The sequence below is a fragment of the Phacochoerus africanus genome, chromosome 5, assembly GCF_016906955.1.
Source record: "Phacochoerus africanus isolate WHEZ1 chromosome 5, ROS_Pafr_v1, whole genome shotgun sequence".
NCBI lineage: Eukaryota > Metazoa > Chordata > Mammalia > Artiodactyla > Suidae > Phacochoerus > Phacochoerus africanus.
Genome location: NC_062548.1, coordinates 49,352,780 through 49,373,321, shown reverse-complemented (window position 1 = coordinate 49,373,321; position 20,542 = coordinate 49,352,780). Strand labels below are relative to the sequence as shown.

General features: G+C 43.5%; 1 protein-coding gene across 1 annotated transcript in view; it reads left to right on the top strand.

The window, feature by feature from the left end:
• The window catches only part of ACOXL (acyl-CoA oxidase like), a 362,457-nt gene that overhangs the window by 31,064 nt on the left and 310,851 nt on the right, over positions 1-20,542 (top strand). The window contains 1 exon segment of the mRNA XM_047781208.1: positions 15,830-15,926. Coding sequence (XP_047637164.1) covers positions 15,830-15,926 — 97 coding nt within the window.

The following is a 20,542-nucleotide window of genomic DNA, read 5'->3' as shown; positions in this document are numbered from 1 at the left end:
AAATGTATCTTGGCAAGTACTCCATGTTGACATATGAAGAGATTTTTCTTTTTGTGTAGTATGCTGTTGTATGGCTGTATCAAATTTTACTCAGTTACTCTCCTACTGATGATCTTTTAGATGTTTGCAATATTTCATTGTTACAAAACCATAACAAATAGCTATTTATGCTCATGTAACATTATACGCATCCCTGATAGTGCATTTTGTGAGTGGGGGTGGGAAGGGGAGTGGGAGGGACAAACCTATAATGAAAATGCCTAACTTGTCTCTGTTGAGAAAATTCTTTTTTTTTTCCTATTTGTTTCTTTTTTAGGGCCACACCTACAGCATATGTAAGTCCCCAGGCTAGGGATCAAATCAAAGCTGTACCTGCTGGCCTCCGCCACAGCCACAGCAATGCCAGATCTGAGCGGTGTCTGTGACCTACACCACAGCTCCTGGCAAGGCCAGATCCTTAACCCACTGAGCCAGGCCAGGGATCAAACCTGCCTACCCATGGATACCAGTCAGATTTGTTTCCACTGAGCCACAATGGGAACTCCGAAAATTCTTTACTGTAAGGAATTTGGGTTTTAATCATTGGGAGTTGTTTAGTTGTAACCCAGTTTTGTGAAGGCAGGTTTATTTCACTGGTTCTAATAATGTCTCAGGTTTTTTTTTTTTTTTTTTTTTTTTACCAGTGTCAAAAAATGTATTATGGGTGCATTAATGAGCCTCACCTGACATTGCACAGTGTTTTATTCTTCTGCATAGACTGACATGAATAATTACTAAAATTCGACTCCGATGAGATGTTTGGTATCAGGGTGACTCCAAAGCTTAATTTAATGTGAAAATAAATGTGGACTTGGGATTTTAAAATGGATGACTAGCAACAAATTACTGGAATGGATGTGTAAAGAAGAGAGCAAGTTACTGATGATTTAGAATCTCGTCTATGCAGCACACCAAATAGTATTCACACAGGCTGTGCTCTCTGGGCTTTGTAGTGGGATGTTTCCCTTGATCCACATTTTTCTTCTTTTTTTCCTCCTTTTTTTTATGGCCGCATGTGGCATACAGAAGCTCCTGGGCTAGGGGTTGAATTGGAGCTGCAGTTGCTGGGCTACACCACAGCCACAGCCAAGCTGGATCCAAGCCACATCTGTGGCAACACTGGATCCTTAACGCAATGAGCGAGGCCAGGGTGGAACCTGAATCCTCATGGACATTATCTCAGATTCTTAACCCGCTGAGCCACAACAGGAACTCCTCTTTATATTTTAAAAATATTGTATCAGGGAGTTCCCATTGTTACACAGCTGTTAACGAACTGGACTAGGATCCATGAGGATGTGGGTTTGATCCCTGGCCTCATTCAGTGGGTCACAGATCTGGTATTGCCAAGATCTGTGATGTAGGTCACAGCTGAGGCTCAGATCTGGTGTTGCTGTGGCTGTGGCATAGGTTGGCAGCTGTAGCTCTGTCAATTCCTAGCTGGGGAACTTCCATATGCCACCAATGTGGCCCTAAAATGAAAAAGAAATTTATCATATTACAAAGGGTGTTTTTTTTTTGTATTAAGATTATGGAAGCATACTTTATATTTTATGTTAATACCTTGTGATTTTGTTTTCCTCCATATAAATCACTTATCTCTTTGGAATTTATTCTAGTATGTGGTGTGAGATAGGGATCTAACTTTATTATTTTTTCCAGTTGGCTGCCCAATTAGAACATCTCAGTGTTTTGTTTTTCCCCATGATTTGATATCCTAGCTTTCTCTGACATATATTAACTTTCCTTATGTGTTTACTTCTGTTTCTTGACATTCTGTTTTATTCCATTGGTCTATCTGCCTATTTTTGCACCAGTTGAATTACTGGGGCCTATCACACTGATCATAGCTCCTCATTTTTAGAGTCTTTCTGGCTATTTTTGTTTCCTTTAATGTGTGAACTTTAAAATTCCTTGTTGGGGAGTTCCCGTCGTGGCGCAGTGGTTAACGAATCCGACTAGGAACCATGAGGTTGCAGGTTCGGTCCCTGCCCTTGCTCAGTGGGTTAACAATCTGGCGTTGCCGTGAGCTGTGGTGTAGGTTGCAGACGCGGCTCGGATCCCGCATTGCTGTGGCTCTGACGTAGGCCAGTGTTTACAGCTCCGATTCGACCCCTAGCCTGGGAGCCTCCATATGCTGCGGGAGCGGCCCAAGAAAAGGCAAAAAAAAGACAAAAAAAAATTCCTTGTTGGCATTTTTATTTAGATCATGTTGAATGTATAAATTAATTTAGGGAAAATCAATTTCTTTGTGACGTGGTTGTCCTATTAAAACACATGGTCCTGGGAGTTCTCATTGTGGCTCAGAGGGTTAAGAGCCCAACTAGCATCCATGAGGATAGGAGTTTGATCCCTGGCCCCCTAAAAAAAAAAAAACAAACCCCAAACAAACAAAAAACCCTCCATATTGTCCATATCTCTATTTGTTCAAGGTTTTGCTTATGTTCTTCAGGCGTGTTTTAAAGTTTTCTCATGGTAAGTTCTATACATGTTAAAAATTTACTCAAAGTATGTTTTTGTTTTGTTTTATTACTTTTACAACTGGGATCTTTTCTCATGTACTTTCTGATTGTTTATATCTGCATGAAAGCCATTAACTTATATTAGTTGTGTGTCCTGCCAACTTTTATTGTTCGTAGTAATTTTAGTTGGTTGTCTTGGGGGCTTCCAGGTATATAGTCCTATTGTACAAAACTTAGAAGTTCAAAACAATAATTGATCAATATTATTGATCATGAGTTTGTGGGGGTCCGAGAGATTCTTCTGGACTTGTCTGGGCTCCTTCATGAATCTGTAGGTTGAATAGGCAGCTCTTCTAACCTCGACTAGTGATTCCATACCTGTAGGGGCTGTCTGGAGGCATGCCATGTATGATGGCCTTGGCTGAAACAACCAAGGTCTCCTCACTTGTCTCCCACTTTATACAACCACCCCCTCCCTAGTAGGGTCAGCCCAGGCATGTTCTTAGATTAGCTCCAGCATATTCTCAGGAGATTTTCAGAGGAGCAAGGGAGCAAGGAAATGCACAAGACTTCTCTGGCATTTGCTTCACTCACAGTTATGAGTATCTTAGTGGTCCAAGCAAGTCACATGACCAAACTCAGACTCCAGGGTTGGGAAAGCAGACTCTGACTCTTTATGAGAACTGCCGTGTCAAAGGACAGTGATCAAAGGGAGGTTAACAAAGGGGCCATAAATGCAGTCCACCTAACACATGCACCATCTGTAAACAGTGGTAGCTTTACTTCTTTCTTTCCAGTTTCAGTTTTCTAGTTCTGTTCTCTTGCCTAATTGCATTGGCCAGCTCCCCTAGTATGGCATTTAACAACAACCTCTACGGTGGTTGTTTTCAAAGAGCCAGCTTTTGGGTTTATTAGTTATACCTTTTCAGTTTTTCTAACTGATTACTTTTCTCCTTTTCTTTTAATAATTTATTTTTTCTCTTTTCTTTTAATTTGTTGTTTTTGTTCCTGACTTCTGTAGCCAGCTGTTGATACCTCACCCTAATCCCTTTATCAGGCCCGTACACTCATCTCTTAGCTGCTGTCAGTGCTGACTGGTGGCAGCTCACAGCTGAACCTCCTTAGAATTGTCCTTGACCAATGGGGGTTCCCTTCCCAGGAAATGCCCGAGGTTATGCTTTCTCCCTGGGAATGCCCAAAGGTCTTGACTGAATGACCTCACCTTACAAGTCCGTGGTGCCCATTATGTTCCAGAGCTCCTCACTGATCAGGCTGAGATTAGACCTCAGCTGAACCCACATCTTTGCAAGCTCCCTTGTGGCCCATGTGATCTGAAGGCCTCTGGTCCCAGCTGATGTGGGGAATCCTGCTGCCTGCCCCCAACTGCCTGCCCAGATGGCCTGCTTCCCTGCTGCACTCCCAAAGATGGTCTGTGATTTGCCCAGCAACTCCATACCTTTCTGCATCCTTCAGCTAGGAAGAGCAGACTTTTACTGGAGTAGTTTCTGGGCTGTGTCTGCTGGAGATTCCAGGTTGGAAGATTCTTAGCATCTTGTCCAGAATACATATTAAAAAGCCAGAGAATTTGCTGGCATGTTATTCCTCAAGGGCTGAGTTCACGCAAGTGATCTGCCTTCTTCTTTGTACTTTTCAGTCATCCTATGCTTGTTTATTGTATAATGTCCAGGGTTTTTTTTAGTTGGAAGAGGTCGGATCTGAGAGGAATGGGGCTCTTGCACCTTGGCAGAACCTGGAAGTCCTTCACTGTATAGTATTTCCACTAATAGACATAAACACCCCAAAGAACATAGATAATAGTAAAATATAGTAATTAGGAAGTGATGAGATTCAAGTATTATCTTTTAGTTCATTTTTGTAGCTGCACCTGCAGCATATGGAAGTTCCTGGGCCGGAGGTTGAACTGGAGCTACAGCTGCTGGCCTACGCCACAGCCACAGCAACACCAGATCCAAGCCACATCTTCAACCTACACTGCAGCTTGCAGCAATACTGGATCCTTAACCCACTGAGCGAAGCCAGGGATCCCGCATTTTCACAGATAAAATGTCAGGTCCTTAAACCTGCTGAGCCATGATGGGAATTCCTACCTTCATTATAAAATAGAATTTATTTCAGTGTAACTTCATATAAATTCATTTTTGATAATGGCTGTGTATAACAGCCAGTTCACAAATTTCTTTTATTTTTATTTTTTTATTTTTTGGTCTTTTTAGGGCCACACTCACCGCATGTGGAGGTTCCCAGGCTAGGCTCTAATTGGAGTTGTTGCCGCCAGCCTACGCCACAGCCACAGCAACGCGGGATCCAAGCTGCGTCTGCAACCTACACCACAGCTCATGGCAACACTGGATCCTTAACCCACTGAGCAAGGCCAGGGATCAAACCTGCAACCTCATGGTTCCTAGTCGGTTTCGTTTCCACTGTGCCATGACGCAATGGAATTTCCACAAAATTCTTTAACATTTAATAATTGTGCCTCAGGAACTGACATAAGCTGGCTGCAACACACTCCTGGTTTTACTTAATATGTAGATAATATTTGGTCACAATTTTCATTTGCTATGAAATGACTTTTTTTTTTCCTCATAAGGGTTTTTAGTTTTTTAAAATAGATTTACTGCTCTTTTTAGGGTCATTGTGTGCATTCTATGCTAGTTTCTTTGTACTACATAGAGTTGAATGATGTGTGGGAAATAGAATGGTTTCAGGTTGGGAGCCAGGAGAAGCTCAGATAGTGAGGCAGCTTAGGTCCTTTTCACAACACGGAACTGCCATGGAGATAGACTGTTTCTCTCAAACACTGGCTGTGTGTATGATTCTTCATGATGCCCTGATCCTAAACCTGTAGCTCAGGGACCAGCAGGCCTCCTGCTATCTGCTAGCTCACTGCCATTCCTCTCCCACTTTCCATAATTTCAGAGATTTTTTTTAAAGCTTTGAATAAATGAGAGTTCCTGTTGTGGCTCAGTGAGTTAAGAATCCAGTTAGTATCCATGAGGATGCAAGTTCGATCTCTGGCCTTGCTCAGTGGATTAAGGATCTGGTGTTGCTGTGAGCTGTGATGTAGGTTGTAGACATGTCTTAGATCCCATGTTGCTGTGGTTGTGGCATTTTAGGCCAGCAGCTGCAGCTCTGATTTGACCCTGAGCCTGGGAACTTCCATATGCTGCAAGTTTGACCATAAAAAGAAGGAAAAAAAAAAAAAGGAAGCTTTGGAAATAACTTTATATAACACTTTATTAATGAATGGAAAAATGTCAAAGTTTATATGTCAGAGTATCAAAAATGACTTAAAATCTCAAACACTTGCAGGAACAAAACCTATTTAGGATTTACCAATAAATTCTATTACCTACCAAAACAACAACAACAACAACAAAAAACTACGGGTTTTACTCCTCAGGCTGTACACCTCCAATTCAGGAACTGAATTTTTACCAGCCTTTCCTGAGATTTGCCACCATGTGGCCTTGTGCTTTGAGATCTTTTTCTTTCTTTCTTTTTTTTTTTTTCCCACTGTGCAGCAAAGGGATCAAGTTATCCTAACATGATACATTTTTCCCCCACCCTCTGTTCTGTTGCAACATGAGTATCTAGACATAGTTCTCAATGCTACTCAGCAGGATCTCCTTGTAAATCTATTCTAAGTTGTGTCTGATAAGCCCAAGCTCCCGATGTCTCCCACCCCCTCCCTCTCCCATCAGGCAGCCGCAAGTCTATTCTCCAAGTCCATGATTTCCTTTTCTGTGGAAAGGTTCATTTGTGCTCGATATTAGATTCCAACTATAAGTGATATCATATGGTATTTGTCTTTGTCTTTCTGGCTCATTTCACTCAGTATGAGAGTCTCTAGTTCAATCCATATTGCTGCAAATGGCATTATGTCATTCTTTTTTATGGCTGAGTAGTATTCCATTGTGTATATATACCACCTCTTCCGAATCCAATCATCTGTTGATGGACATTTGGGTTGTTTCCATGTCCTGGCTGTTGTGAATAGTGCTGCAATGAACATGTGGGTGCATGTGTCTCTTTTAAGTAGAGTTTTGTCCGGATATATGCCCAAGAGTGGGATTGCAGGGTCATGTGGAAGTTCTATGTATAGATTTCTAAGGTATCTCCAAACTGTTCTCCATAGTGGCTGTACCAGTTTACATTCTCCACAGCCCCTCCAGCACTTGTTATTTATGGATTTATTAATGATGGCCATTCTGACGGGTGTGAGGTGGTATCTCATGGTAGTTTTGATTTGCATTTCTCTTATAATCAGCGATGTTGAGCATTTTCTCATGTGTTTGTTGGCTATCTATCTTCCTTGGAGAAATGTCTTTTCAGGTCTTTTGCCCATTTTTCCATTGGTTGATTGGCTTTTTTGCTGTTGAGTTGTATAAGTTGCTTATATATTCTAGAGATTAAGCCCTTGTTGGTTGCATCATTTGAAACTATTTTCTCCCATTCTGTAAGTTGTCTTTTTGTTTTCTTTTTGGTTTCCTTTGCTGTGCAAAAGCTTTTCAGTTTGATGAGGTCCCATGGGTTTATTTTTGCTCTAATTTCTATTGCTTTGGGAGACTGACCTGAGAAAATATTCATGATGTTGATGTCAGAGAATGTTTTGCCTATGTTTTCTTCTAGGAGTTTGATGGTGTCCTGTCGTATATTTAAGTCTTTCAGCCATTTGGAGTTTATTTTTGTGCATGGTGTGAGGGTGTGTTCTAGTTTCATTGCTTTGCATGCAGCTGTCCAGGTTTCCCAGCAATGCTTGCTGAATAGACGTTCTTTTTCCCATTTTATGTTCTTGCCTCCCTTGTCAAAGCTTAATTGACCGTAGGTGTCAGGGTTTATTTCCGGGTTCTCTATTCTGTTCCATTGGTCGGTCTGTCTGTTTTGATACCAGTACCACACTGTTTTGATGACTGTGGCTTTGTAGTATTTCTTGAAGTCTGGGAGAGTTATGCCTCCTGCTTGGTTTTTGTTTCTCAGGATTTCTTTGGCAATTCTGGGTCTTTTGTGGTTCCATATAAATGTTTGGATTGTTTGTTCTAGTTCTGTGAAAACTGTTATGGGTAATTTGATAGGGATTGCATTGAATCTGTAGATTGCTTTGGGTAGTATGGCCATTTTTACAGTATTGATTTTTCCAATCCAGGAACATGGAATATCTTTCCATTTCTTTACATCTTCTTTGATTTCTTTGATTAAAGTTTTACAGTTCTTGGCATATAAGTCCTTTACCTCTTTGGTCAGGTGTATTCTGAGGTATTTGATTTTGTGAGGTGCCATTTTAAAAGGTATTGTATTTTTGTATTCCTTTTCTAATATTTCATTGCTGGTATACAGAAATGCAACTGACTTCTGAGTGTTAATCTTATATCCTGCTACTTTGCTGAATGTATTCATCAGTTCAAGGAGTTTTTGGGTTGAGTCCTTAGGGGTTTCTATGTATAGTATCATGTCATCTGCATACAGTGACAGTTTTATCTCTTCTCTTCCTATATGGATGCCTTTTATTTCTTTTGTTTGTCTAATTGCTGTGGCTAGGACTTCCAAAACTATGTTGAAGAGCAGTGGTGAGAGTGGGCATCCCTGTCTTGTTCCAGATTTGAGTGAGAAGGCTTTCAGTTTTTCCCCATTGAGTATTATATTTGCTGTGGGTTTGTCATAAATGGCTTTGATTATATTCAGGAATGTTCCCTCTATACCCACTTTGGCAAGGGTCTTGATCATGAATGGATGTTGGACTTTGTCAAATGCTTTTTCTGCATTTATTGAGATGATCATATGATTTTTGACTTTTCTTTTGTTAATGTGGTGTATGATGTTGATTGATTTGCATATGTTGAACCATCCTTGTGAACCTGGGATGAACCCAACCTGGTCATGGTGTATAATTTTTTTGGCTAAGATTTTGTTGAGAATTTTTGCATCTATATTCATCAATGATATTGGGCGATAGTTTTCTTTTTTTGGTGGTATCTCTGTCTGGTTTTGGAATTAGGGTGATGGTGGCATCATAGAATGTCTTTGAGAGTATTCCTTCTTCTTCAACCTTTTGAAAGAGTTTAAGGAGAATGGGCACCAATTCCTCTTTATATGTTTGATAGAATTTACCTGTGAAGCCATCTGGTCCTGGACTTTTATTTGTAGGGAGTGTTTTTATGACATCTTCAATTTCATTTCTAGTGATGGGTCTGTTCAGTTGGTCTATTTCTACCTGATTCAGTTTTGGCAGGCTGTAAGATTCTAGAAAATTGTCCATTTCTTCCAGATTGTCAAACTTGTTGCCGTATAGTTGTTCATAGTATTCTCTTATGGTTTTTTGTATTTCTGCAGTATCTGTTGTGATTTCTCCTTTTTCATTTCTAATTTTGGTTATTTGAGTTCTTTCTCTCCTCTTTTTAGTGAGTCTGGCCAGGGGTTTGTCAATTTCGTTTACCTTTTCAAAGAACCAGCTCTTGGTTTTATTAATTTTCTCTATTGTTTTTTGAATCTCTATTTTATTTATTTCTTCTTTGATCTTTATAATTTCCTTCCTTCTGCTGACTTTAGGTCTTTTTTGTTCTTTTTCTAATTCATTTAGGTGGCGGGTTATGTTGTCAATTTGGGATCTTTCTTCTTTTTTGAGAAAGGCCTGTATTGCTATAAATTTCCCTCTGAGCACTGCTTTCACAGCATCCCATAGATTTTGAGAGGTTGTGTCTTCATTATCATTTGTTTCAAGGTATTTTTTAATTTCCTTCTTGATTTCCTCATTGACCCATTGGTTTTTTAGCAGCATGTTGTTTAGTCTCCATGTAGTAGGTTTTTTCTCATTCCTTTTCCCATGGTTGATTTCTAATTTCATGGCGTTGTGGTCAGAGAAGATACTTGAGATAATTTCTATGCTCCTAAATTTGTTGAGGTTAGCTTTGTGTCCCAATATGTGGTCGATTCTTGAGAATGTTCCATGTGCACTTGAGAAGAATGTGTATTGTGATTTTTTTTGGATGTAGTGTCCTGAAGATATCAATTAAGTCTAACTTTTCTATTGTTTCCTTTAGGATCTCTGTTGCTTTATTGGTTTTTCTGTCTAGAGGATCTGTCCATTGATGTGAGGGGGGTATTAAGGTCTCCTACTATGATTGTATTCTCATCATCTCCCTTTATGTCTGTTAATATTTGTTGTATGTATCTGGGTGCTCCTGTATTTGGGGCATATATGTTGACAATAGTAACATCCTCTCCTTGGATGGATCCCTTAATCATTAAATAGTGTCCTTCTTTGTCTTTCTTTATGTCTTTTGTTTTAAAGTCTATTTTGTCTGATATGAGTGTTGTGACTCCTGCTTTTCTGTCATGTCTATTGGCGTGAAATATTTTTCCCCATCCTTTCACTTTCAATCTATGTGTATCTTTTGTCCTAAGGTGAGTTTCTTGTAGGCAGCATATTGAAGGTTTTTTGCCTTTTTATCCACTCAGCCACTCTGTGTCTTTTGATTGGGGCATTTAGTCCATTGACATTTAAGGTGATAATTGATAGATGATTATTTATTGCCATTTTGAACCTCGTGTTCCAGTTGATTCTATGGTTCTCCATTCTTCCTTTCTTTTATTTTGGTTGGATGGTCTCTGGTTATTATCTTCTTGAGTGCTTTTTTTTTTTTTTTCATTTTTTGCGAATGCAATATTTGGTTTTGGCTTGGTGGTTGCCCTGTTTTTTAAGTATGCTAACCCCTTCCTATAATTGTGTGTTTTAGCTTGATGGTCCTGTAGGTTCAAACACTTCATTACTATATTAAAATTAAGAAGAGAAACAAGCAAACAAACAAAAAGGGTCTATTTATTTCCTAACATCTCTTGCCCACATTTTATGATTTTGATGACTCTTTCTTTTTTCTTTTTAATTTTATTTTGTTTGAAGCATGTTCATGATTAAATCTGTATGCTGTCTTATTTGAGTGACTGCTCTCTGATTGTGGTTTCCTCAGTCCTAGTTCTTCCTCTTCTTTTTTTTTTCTTTTTCCTCCCTTTCTTTCCTTCCTTTCTTTTTGGTTTAGAGAAGCCCTTTCAGTATTTCTTTTAGCCTGGGTTTTGTGTTGCTGTATTCTTTTAGTTTTTGTTTGTTGGAAAAAATTTTCATCTCTCCTTCTATTTTAAATGATATTCTTGCTGGATAGAGTATTCTAGGCTGCCTATTTTTTCTTTTTAGCACTTTAAATATCTCTTGCCATTTCCTCCTGGCCTGTAGTGTTTCTGTAGAGAAATCAGCTGATAATCTTATGGGGGTTCCCTTGTAGGTAACATTCTGCTTTTCTCTTGCTGCCTTTAGGATCCTCTCTTTATCACTAACTTTTGCCATTTTTATTATTATGTGTCTTGGTGTGGGTCTATTTGGGTTCAACTTGTTTGGGGCCCTCTGTGCTTCTTGTATCTTGAACCCAGCATCCTTTAGATTTGGGAAGTTTCCAGCGATAATTTCTTCAAACATATTTTCCATTCCCTTATCTTTTTCTACTCCTTCTGGAATTCCTATTATGCATAGATCGGCCCATAGGTCTCTTATATTGTTTTGCTGTTTTTTGATTTGGTTTTCTGTCTGCTGACCTGATTGGGTGATTTCCATTATTCTATCTTCCATATCACTGATTCGTTCTTCTGCATTATTCATTCTGGTTTTTACTGCCCCTAGTTCTGTTTGTATCTCTGCAAATGAATGTTCTAGTTTTTCTTGGCTCCTCCTTATATTTTCTAGTTCCTTCCTGAGGGTGTCTGCATTACTGTTCATATCGTCTCTTAATTCCTTCAGTGTTTTCACTATTTCTCTTTTGAACTCCAGGTCTGTCAGACTGCAAAGATCTGTTTCATTGTTGACTGCTTTAGGTGAGTTCTCCTATTGGTTTAACTGGGGGTGGTTTCTCAGCTTCTTCATCTTGCTTGTTGTTTTCTTTTTCCTGGTGGAGTTGTACTCTCCGTGGCCGGGCAGTGTTTGCCTTATCACTGCTGTGGAATGTTTCCTGAGGGCTGGTGTTGTTGGTCAGTCTTTTTTGAGGCAGCGTGGCTTTTCTGGAGTGTTGGTGGGGCTAACAGGGTCTCTTTGAAGCAAAGGAGGACTTCCTGAGGGCAGACAGGACTGGGAGGTCCACACCATAATGGTAGCAGATTTCACTCGGCCGGGCAGAGCTTGCTCTGGTGTTTTTAGGCTATGGGGTTCTTTCAGGAGGCTGGCGGTGCTGGGCAGCTGTACCTCAGGAGTGCAGCACCCCCCACGGGCTGGAGCAGCTATCTGGGTCACTAAGAACTCAAGAGGTTCTTCCCCAGGGCAGCTTGACTCAGAAGGACTGTCTGAGAATGTAGGCAGATCTTTTCACGGTCCGGCCAAGCTTGTTGTAGCCTTTCTGGGTTGCAGGGGCTCCTGCAGGGAGCTGGCGGTCCTGTGCAGCTGTTCCGTGGGAGTGCGGCAGCCCCTGAGGGCTGGCGCAGGTAGCTGGGCTGCTGCGAACCTAAGAGGCTCTTCCCCAGGGCAGCCCGACTCGGAAGAACTGTCTGAGAATTAGGCAGTTCTTTTCACGGCCTGGCCAAGCTTGTTCTAGCTTTTCTGGGCTGCAGGCCTTTTCCAGGGTGCTGGCAGTGTTTGGTGCTGCTCTGCGGGGGTGTAGTCCCCCCAAAGGGCAAGCAGGCCAGGGCAGGGACAGCCCCTGTGGTGGTAGGCTTCAGGCAGTTGTTGAGGCCAGCCCTCCTGGATGGCAGGCAGCCCCAGGTCCGGAGTGTGTGTAAGGGGTGGGGGGAGTGGGGGGAGGGGATGCACTGGGACGCACAGCTTTCTGGTAGCTAGTGGGCTGGTAAGCTCGCTGTGGCATGGGAAGTATTCTATGGGGACCCACCTCTCCTTCTCTCCCCTCCCCAACACTGGAGCAGACCCAGCTCTTCCCCCAGGTTCCCTCTGATGTGGTCTTCCACTTCCCTGCCCTTAGAGTATTTCTCCCTCCCCCTGCAACGCTCTGCTTTCTAGTCTCCCGGGCAGTCTCTGCCCTGTCAAACTTGACAGACCAGTTTCTAGACCTCCCAAGCAGTCTCTGCTCCACCCCGCCCCCCCAGCCCTTTCCTGGGGACTAACCTCCAGAGCCCAGGTCTTGGTGCCCAGCCCCCACCCAGGCGTCTCAATTTTTTGGTGACTGTGCCCATAGTTCAGATGATTTGTTCAGTTCTTGATCTGCTTTTCAGAACTCCGACTTACTGCTACACTCTTCTCTGCATCTGGAGATTCCTCCGGTTCCGTTGATCTTTCCCCCGAGTAGGTGACTTTCCAGGGTGTGGGATCCCTTTCTCCTCCACAGTTCCCTTTCGGGAGCGCCCGTCCAGCTCGGATTCACCTTCTCTTACTCTCCTCTTTTCTCCTGTTTTACCTGTAATGTCATGAAATTCTTGCCATTATTGGAGTTTAGGTTCTTCTGCCAGTGATTGGTTGCTGTTCTGTGCGAGTCATTTATCCTGTAGATGTGGTTTTTTTTTTGTTGTGTTTGTGGGAGAGGGTGAGTGTGTCTCCCTACTCTTCTGCCATCTTGTCGAGAACCGAGATCTTTTTCCGTGGTTCTTTTTTCTACCTCCTCCTGCCCAAACACCACTTGACTCAGATGCTTTGGGCAACCTTCCTTGTATGTTTGAATCTGCAGAGTTTTCCAGACTCCCAGTTTTATTGAGATTGGAATTTTAATTTTCTGTCCTCCTTAGGGGAAAATGCTGACTTTAGGCAGTAATGTTCATACTGAAATCCCCACAAGTAGTTCTGACTCAAAAAAAAAAAAAAAAAAGAAAAAAAAAGAAAGAAAGAAAGAAAGAAAGAAAAAGAGTGTTTATTATAATCTCAAGAATTTTATGTTGGGGAGTTTCTGTGTCCATTTGGCATTTTATTTGGGGGAGGGGTTGTCTTTTACATTCCAGGATTCCCTTTGGGTCCTCTTCAATTTTTCAGTGACCTGTTGCTTGGATAAGAGGGAAAGTCCAGATGGTCAGGTTGGCTCTTGTTTGGCCAGCAGGTATTTAGGGAAAATGTTTAAATGAGATGCTGCACTGCTCCTGAGGGCCTACACAGGCATTTAAAGCATGCCCTATATGCCCATGCAGTGTATATTCTGGTTGGGAATAAACTTGATGTCAGGACCATATGTGTGGTGGGCGTGTCTTTTGGGACACCCAGGGGAACACTGTCTCCAGGATCTGGCCATGAAACTAGAGGACCCAAATAAGTTTAAGGTCAACTATCATTGAATGGGGCCTCCCATGGGCCAGGCCCTGTAGGGGTGCTGGGCCTGTAAAAATAGATCTGATGTAGTTTCTGCCCTCGAGAAGGAGGAGGTGGAATAAATAAGAGCATGAACAGCAGTTAATATTATGGAGCACTTACCATATATCTGCAAACACTAGTCTAGCATATGAAATGATACTCCTCCAAGCTATTCTCGAGTCTCACTCCCATCTTGCAGGTGAGAGGGTGGAGACCTGGGGACTGTCGGCAACGTGATCTTGGTTATGTAGTCAGTGATAGTCAGGAATCAAACCCAAGGGAGGTTTCTTCCAGGCTCAGGCTGTGCTTTGGGTTTAAACATTTTATTTTACCAAAAATTAAAAAATTTTTTCACTTTTTCTTTTCTTTTCTTTTTTGGCCTCCCCTTGGCATAAAGCGTTCCCAGGCCAGGGATCAGATCTGAGCTGCAGTTTCGACCTACACCACAGCTGTGGCAGTGCCAGATCCTTTAACCCACTGTACCAGGCTGGGGATCAAAACTGTGTCCTCATGCTGCAGAGACACCATCGATCTCACAGTGGAAATTCCACAAATTTTTTTCATTTTAAAGGAGGCTTTTTTTAATTTTTAATTTTTCCATTATAGTTAGTTTAGAGTGTTCTATCAATTTCTGCTATACAGCAAAGTGGCCCAGGCGCGCGCGCGCACACACACACACACATTCTTTTTCTCACATTATCCTCCATCATGCTCCATCACAAGTGACTAGATATAGTTCCCAGTGCTATACAGCAGGAGCTCATTGCTCATCCATTCCAAAGCAATAGTTTGCATCTGTTAACCCCAGATGCCCAGTCCGCCCCGCCCCCTCCCTCTTCCCCACGTCTGTTCTAAGGGAGACTTTTTAAAACTTGCAGTATAGTTGATTTGCAATGTTGTGTTAGTTTCTGGTGTACAGCAAAGTGATTCAGGTAGGCATATTTACATATATATTTTTTTCTGGATTCTTTTCCATTATAGGTTATTACAAGATACTGGATATAGTCCCCCGTGCTCTACAGTAGGGCCTTGTTGTTTGTGTTTAAACGTTTTAGCCAGCAGCATCGAACCTCCCCTTCTGTGTCATTGAGGTTCTTTGAGAAACAGACACTGAGATGGGACTATGTGTGCAAGAGACCTTCTGGGGGAAACATCTGGGGTCTGGGGGAGGGGCTTCAGGAGGTCGGGGAACCTTCAGGATATCTGTGGCCCCAGGCTGACCTTGGCAAAATGGTGAGAAGAAAGGGCACAGCATAGTTGTGAGACAGTCTGAGAGGGCCAGAAGGGGGCACCGGGCAGAAGTCTCCTTTTGGGCATGAATTGCGTGAACCCTGTCATGCTCGTCACAGCTGGGAGCAGCCTAATTGCAGAGCAGCCTGGGGTCAATGCCAAGGTTACTTCCAGGGAATGGCAGCTGCAAGTTGCTGTGGAATGCTGCTCCCCACTGCAGGTTCTCTTGAAGGAAACTCTAAGTGACATTCCTGGGGCTACCACAGAGGTGACTCCTATCTCTCCATTTCAGGCACGAGCAGAGGAGGAAATGCTGGACTCTTGTCTTAAGAGGTCATCTTATCAGGAAACCCTTCTTTCTTTTCTTCCATCCCCCCCCCACCCCGTATTGACCACACAGCCTGTGTCCCACACTTGGTGGGTGGCCTCCTTCCATGCACAGTATCAAACCAGACATACAGAGAGACCCAGCAAAGATGTCTCTTTGGTCAGATCTCTTGGTCCAAAGGCTGCAGTCACACTCACCATCAATCCAATGTCTTTTTTTTTTTTTTCTTTTTAGGGATGTACTCACATCATATGGAAGTTCCCAGGCTAGGGGTCGAATCAGAGCTGCAGCTGCCAGCCTGCACAATAGCCATAGCAATGCAGGATCCGAGCCTTGTCTGTGACCTACACCACAGTTCTTTAACCCACTGAGTGAAGCCAGGGATCGAACCCACAACCTCATGGTTCCTAGTCAGATTTGTTTCTGCTGTGCCAAGATGGGAACTCCCTCAATCAAACATCTTAACACCCACTTTGTATCCATTCATCACAGGTATGATTTAAGTCTGGATGAAATGAGAACTCTGACACTTCAGAGAGTGAAGTTTACCATGGGCCTACCTCTGTTAAAGCGTGCAATTCAGGAACAGGTAAGGTTCATTGTTATTTTGGTGTGTGTGAGTGAACGAGAGAGAGACAGAGACAGAGGGAGCAAGAAGATTTCGTTTTGCTTGTTTTTGTGACTTGTGGAAGGAAGCTCATGAATTTTGTCTTGGGGTGTGGGGGAGGGCCTCCTTCACCCTCCCTTTCTGCCCCCCCCAGTCTAATTCACATTCACTTTTCCCAAGCCCACAGGCTTAGGAATAAGGGAGTCAACAGAGGTAATGAAATATTTGTTCAGAAAACAAATGTAATTTGGGGTATAAAACGCAAATATCTGAGAAATGTAATGACATCACTTTATAGGCTCTTCAAGAATTTTAGACTTGCCCCAAATAGATGATTCTTGTTTGTCTAAAAATTGCCCTTCTAAATGCAGTTAAATTCTTTTAGCCAATTTAGCTTCATCAAAAAGAAGCAAAAAAAGAAGATGCGATTAGAGGATTCCTTTGTGATAAAACCATTAGGAACTCTAGGTTTTAGCCAAATTTAAGTCCATTTCATTCAGCTTTATAGACCTTCCTTAAACCTAATGCTCTAGAGAGGAAAAAAAAATACTCCCTTTTGAGACCCCCAGGGGAAGGGCGTGAGCTGGGGATAAGCTTCAGCAGAGGCCCAGGAGCTGAAGGAATCTTGCAGTGAGCTCTGCCCCCCTCCTGCCCATTGTGGTCTGTGGAGGGAGAGGCTGAGGACTCAGGGGGTGGGGGGATCGTCCCCATTCCAAAGACCACGGGGGGCTTGTTTCTTTGTGAAGTGTGGATCAGAGAGGGTGGGGGCTTGAGGTCCCTGTGTGAGACCAGATCACCACCCTCCTGCCTTCCTTGGCTGGCTGTCTGTCTGTCCTGAAGAGGCAGAGACAGAGCTCAGCATCTTCTTGTCAGGAAGAAACTACAAGCAGAGCTTTGGCACCTCCTGTTGAGGTCCTGCAGCTCCTTCAAGGTGACAAGGGCACAGCACTGCCACACTTTGATGGAGAGCGTGTGGAAGGAAACATCCACAGAATAGGAGGAGCATGCCTGCAAAGCCTGAAAAACTCATTTCCTACCAAGCAGAACGTGCTGGCAAAGTAGATGTTCAAGCTGGCATATTGCCTCCCAATGGAATGTATGTTTAGACATGACTGCAACCTGCTAGCCAACCAACCAACTAACCAGCCAACTAGCCAACCAGCTAGCCAACCAGCTAACCAACCAGCCAACCAACCAACCAACCATGCATGCATCCAAATGGATCCATCCATCCATCCATCCTACCAGCCAACCATCCGATTAGCCAACAAGCCAACCAGCCAACCAACCAACCAACCAAGAAGACATAAAAACCCTAATCTCTCTTTGCTTCCTGATACTTTCTCTATCAGAGTCTGGGCTCCACATTCATCTGGCATGGGGCTGGTGGGAAGGTAAGATTCTGACATGAGGGGCCAGTGTCCTGCCCTCTTAATTAGCCCAATATGTCGGAGGCTTAACTTAGTGTCAATAATCGAGACCTGGACATGAGGGTTGATCCTTTAATGAGGTTTACCCGTGGCTGCCTGGCCCCCTGCGTCTGAAGGATTAGCCTGTGTCCTCTTGTTCCTCATGAAGCATGTAAGCCCTGGATCCAATTATATTCCTGTTTTCCTGGCTCCCTCTGTGGTCTTTGGCATCCTGGGCTGCTTCTTCCTGAAAGGTTAGGTGTAATTCTGACACGAGGCACAGGCATTTCCCTTAGTCATTTCAACGCATCTGCTGCTTCTCTCTGTGTGAATTTACCAAAGCCCTTGAGCCTAAAGGAAATTTAGCCAATTGGTCACCAGTCACCAAGGCTGCAGGCATCCTCTGGGTGGCAGGGGGAGTCATAAGACTCCGAGGCACGCTGGCATGTGAAGGCTCTCTGATTCTACCTTGTAAACAGCTGGAGGAGCTGTCCATGGCCAGTAATCCCAGAAGTGTGACCTGATTCTTCCTACCTCTCCATGAAAATACTGAGTCAGGGCTGAACATCCTGTTCAGAGAGCATCCCAGGTCCTTCCGTCTTTCCCTGGCCCTCGTGTTGCTCCAAACTTTCGGGCATGCTGGGATGACCTTCCAGGCAGAGAGCGGCGTGGGATGTGTGATGATGGTTTTCTCCTTTGTCCCATGTCTTGGCAGACAGCCCCCAGGCCCAGGATAAGCCTGTTTCCATTCTGTGTATCCCCCTCTGTCCTCTGAGTTCGATTTGTTTCAATAATTTAAAAAGGAAAGCAGTATCTGAGCCTGGCTCTAGAGTGTACACACACACACACACTGAGTGTGAACAATCTCCTTGCACCCTTTCTTTTTTTCAGTTACATATAATTTTTAAATTGCAGTATAGTTGATTTACAATATTGTGCCAATTTCTGCTGTACAGCATAGAGACCCAGTCATACACACACACACACACACACACACACACACACACATTCTTTTTCTTATACTATTTTTCATCATGTTCTATCTCAAAAGGTTGGATATAGTTCCCGTGCTGTACAGTAGGACCATCATTGCACCTTTTCAACTTCTGCACCTGTTTGCAGTGACATCACATTGGTGCCTCTCAGCTGACTCTCTTTTCTCCCTGAGGAGTTAGGACTGGGCCCTGGGTGGGGAAAGTCTCTGACTCCTGGAATTTCTAGACAAGGAGACAGAGGACCCAGTTGGGACATCTTATTTGTGGAAGTGCTGGGACTAGCAGTGTGGCACTCTGTCAGGTGCCTTGTCCAGTCTGTGTGGCCCCTTCTAGAGAGACATCCATCCCTGGAAGCCACCAGAGGCTGATGGCCTGTCCCAATAACGGCTCACACTAAGTACAGACTCTGGGCTAGTCCCAGTTCTAAGAGCTTTAAGTGGATGATCTCATTTAACATTCACAGCATCCCTAAGGGTATTCCCATTTTACAGATGAGGAGACTGGAGCTGAGTAATTGGCCAGAGGGCACACAGTTAGTGAGTTATATTGTAACTGATGGAGGAGGATTCAAACCCAGGTGGCTTGCTTCCTGGGCTCATTCAGATCTGGTGGTTCTCACCCCAGGATGCACATGACAATTGCCCAGGGAGCTTTCTAAACCCTTGCGGACCAGGCTCTTTGGCAGGCCAGTGGGATCAGCATGTAAACCTCTCAGGTCATCTGGTGCGTGTCCTGGCTTGAGTTCTGCGGCATTGTCCTTCTTTCCTGGAACCAAGTACTATGTCCGCAGATGGCTCTCATACAGCATTTGCCCGTCACGGTTCAGGGTGGACTCCGAGGGATGGTTCATCCCAACATGACCCTTTCCCAGGAGGGAGCCAGTAGGGGTCAGGCTGTTCCTGGCTGAGTGAGGAAGCAGAACAGGTATCCGGATAATGAAGCATCCACTCCATCCATGTCTGCTTCCCCCACCCTGCCCCCAACTCTTCTCTCCCATCCTGAGTGAGTCCTTATCCCATCATCCACCCGAGCTGTGGGCATGGCGTCATCATTATCACAAAACCAGTGGTTCTCAAAGTGATACACAAGGCTCTTCCAGGCACTACCTGAAAAGTAGATGTCCAACTGCCTGTGTGCCTGACACCAGATTTTCATCATAAACTTCAAACAACCCATATATGGCAAGAAACTGGGTGCAGAAATAGACATGAGAGGCCAGCTGTTTTTCACTAAGCCAGATGATAAAACAATTTGTAAAAATGCGAAACAATGCCATTCTTCTCAGTGAGGTTTTTTTTTTTTTGGATATTATGGTTGTTTCTCATAAGAATTACACGAACCTGTAATAGGTTCTTTACTGTTATTTTTAAATGAATAAATACTAAAAAAATTCTCAGCTTTAATCCCCAGTATGGTAACATAATAGATATGCTCTGTGTAAACAAAGGCTTTTTGGAATCTGTGATCATTTCTAGGAGTATAAAGGGGTCTAGAGATGGTCAAGCTTGAGCACTGCTGGTCTAAATCAACCACTGTTTTCTCAAACCCCTGTCTCAAACTTGAAAGGAGGTTGGCAGGATATTGGCTGCTCTATATTTGTATTTATTATACCATAATTATTATTTCCAGCAGAATTTTAGATAGTTTTTGTTTTTGTATTTAGAGAAACACCAGATGGAGTGGAATAAGATTCTAAAGTCACCTCGCCTTAGAAGGCATCAGGGAAGGGTGAAAATTGTTGCTTTCCTCCTGAGCCCCCAGAAAAAGAGCAGCCTTTCCCTGGAAGCAGTTCACTGAAGCCATTGGCATGTTGCAGAAAAGGAGCAGAGCCCGGGACATGGCAAGAAGCTGAGGAAGTCTGCCCTGCCACTTGTCCCACCAGGGCCTGCCCTGTTACCCACCAGTACCGATGCCGTGATCAGGCACACCTCCTCTGCCACATCTCAGGACTGATTCCTGACCTACTTTGAGCTTTTGGCTCCAACACCCTGGCGTTGGCTCTGCCCTTGGCCCTCTGGCTTCTGTTTGTGCTGGAACCCAGGCTTTTCCTCGTGGGCTGTGACAGGCTGACCCGGCTCTGTCTTGTGTGCTGCCTTTGGCAGGAGGCCCTGTCCCAGCTCCAGCTCCACGAGTTGGACACTGGCCACTTGGCCAGCACTCTGGTTGGGTCAGCCCTGGCCCCTTGGGATGCCGT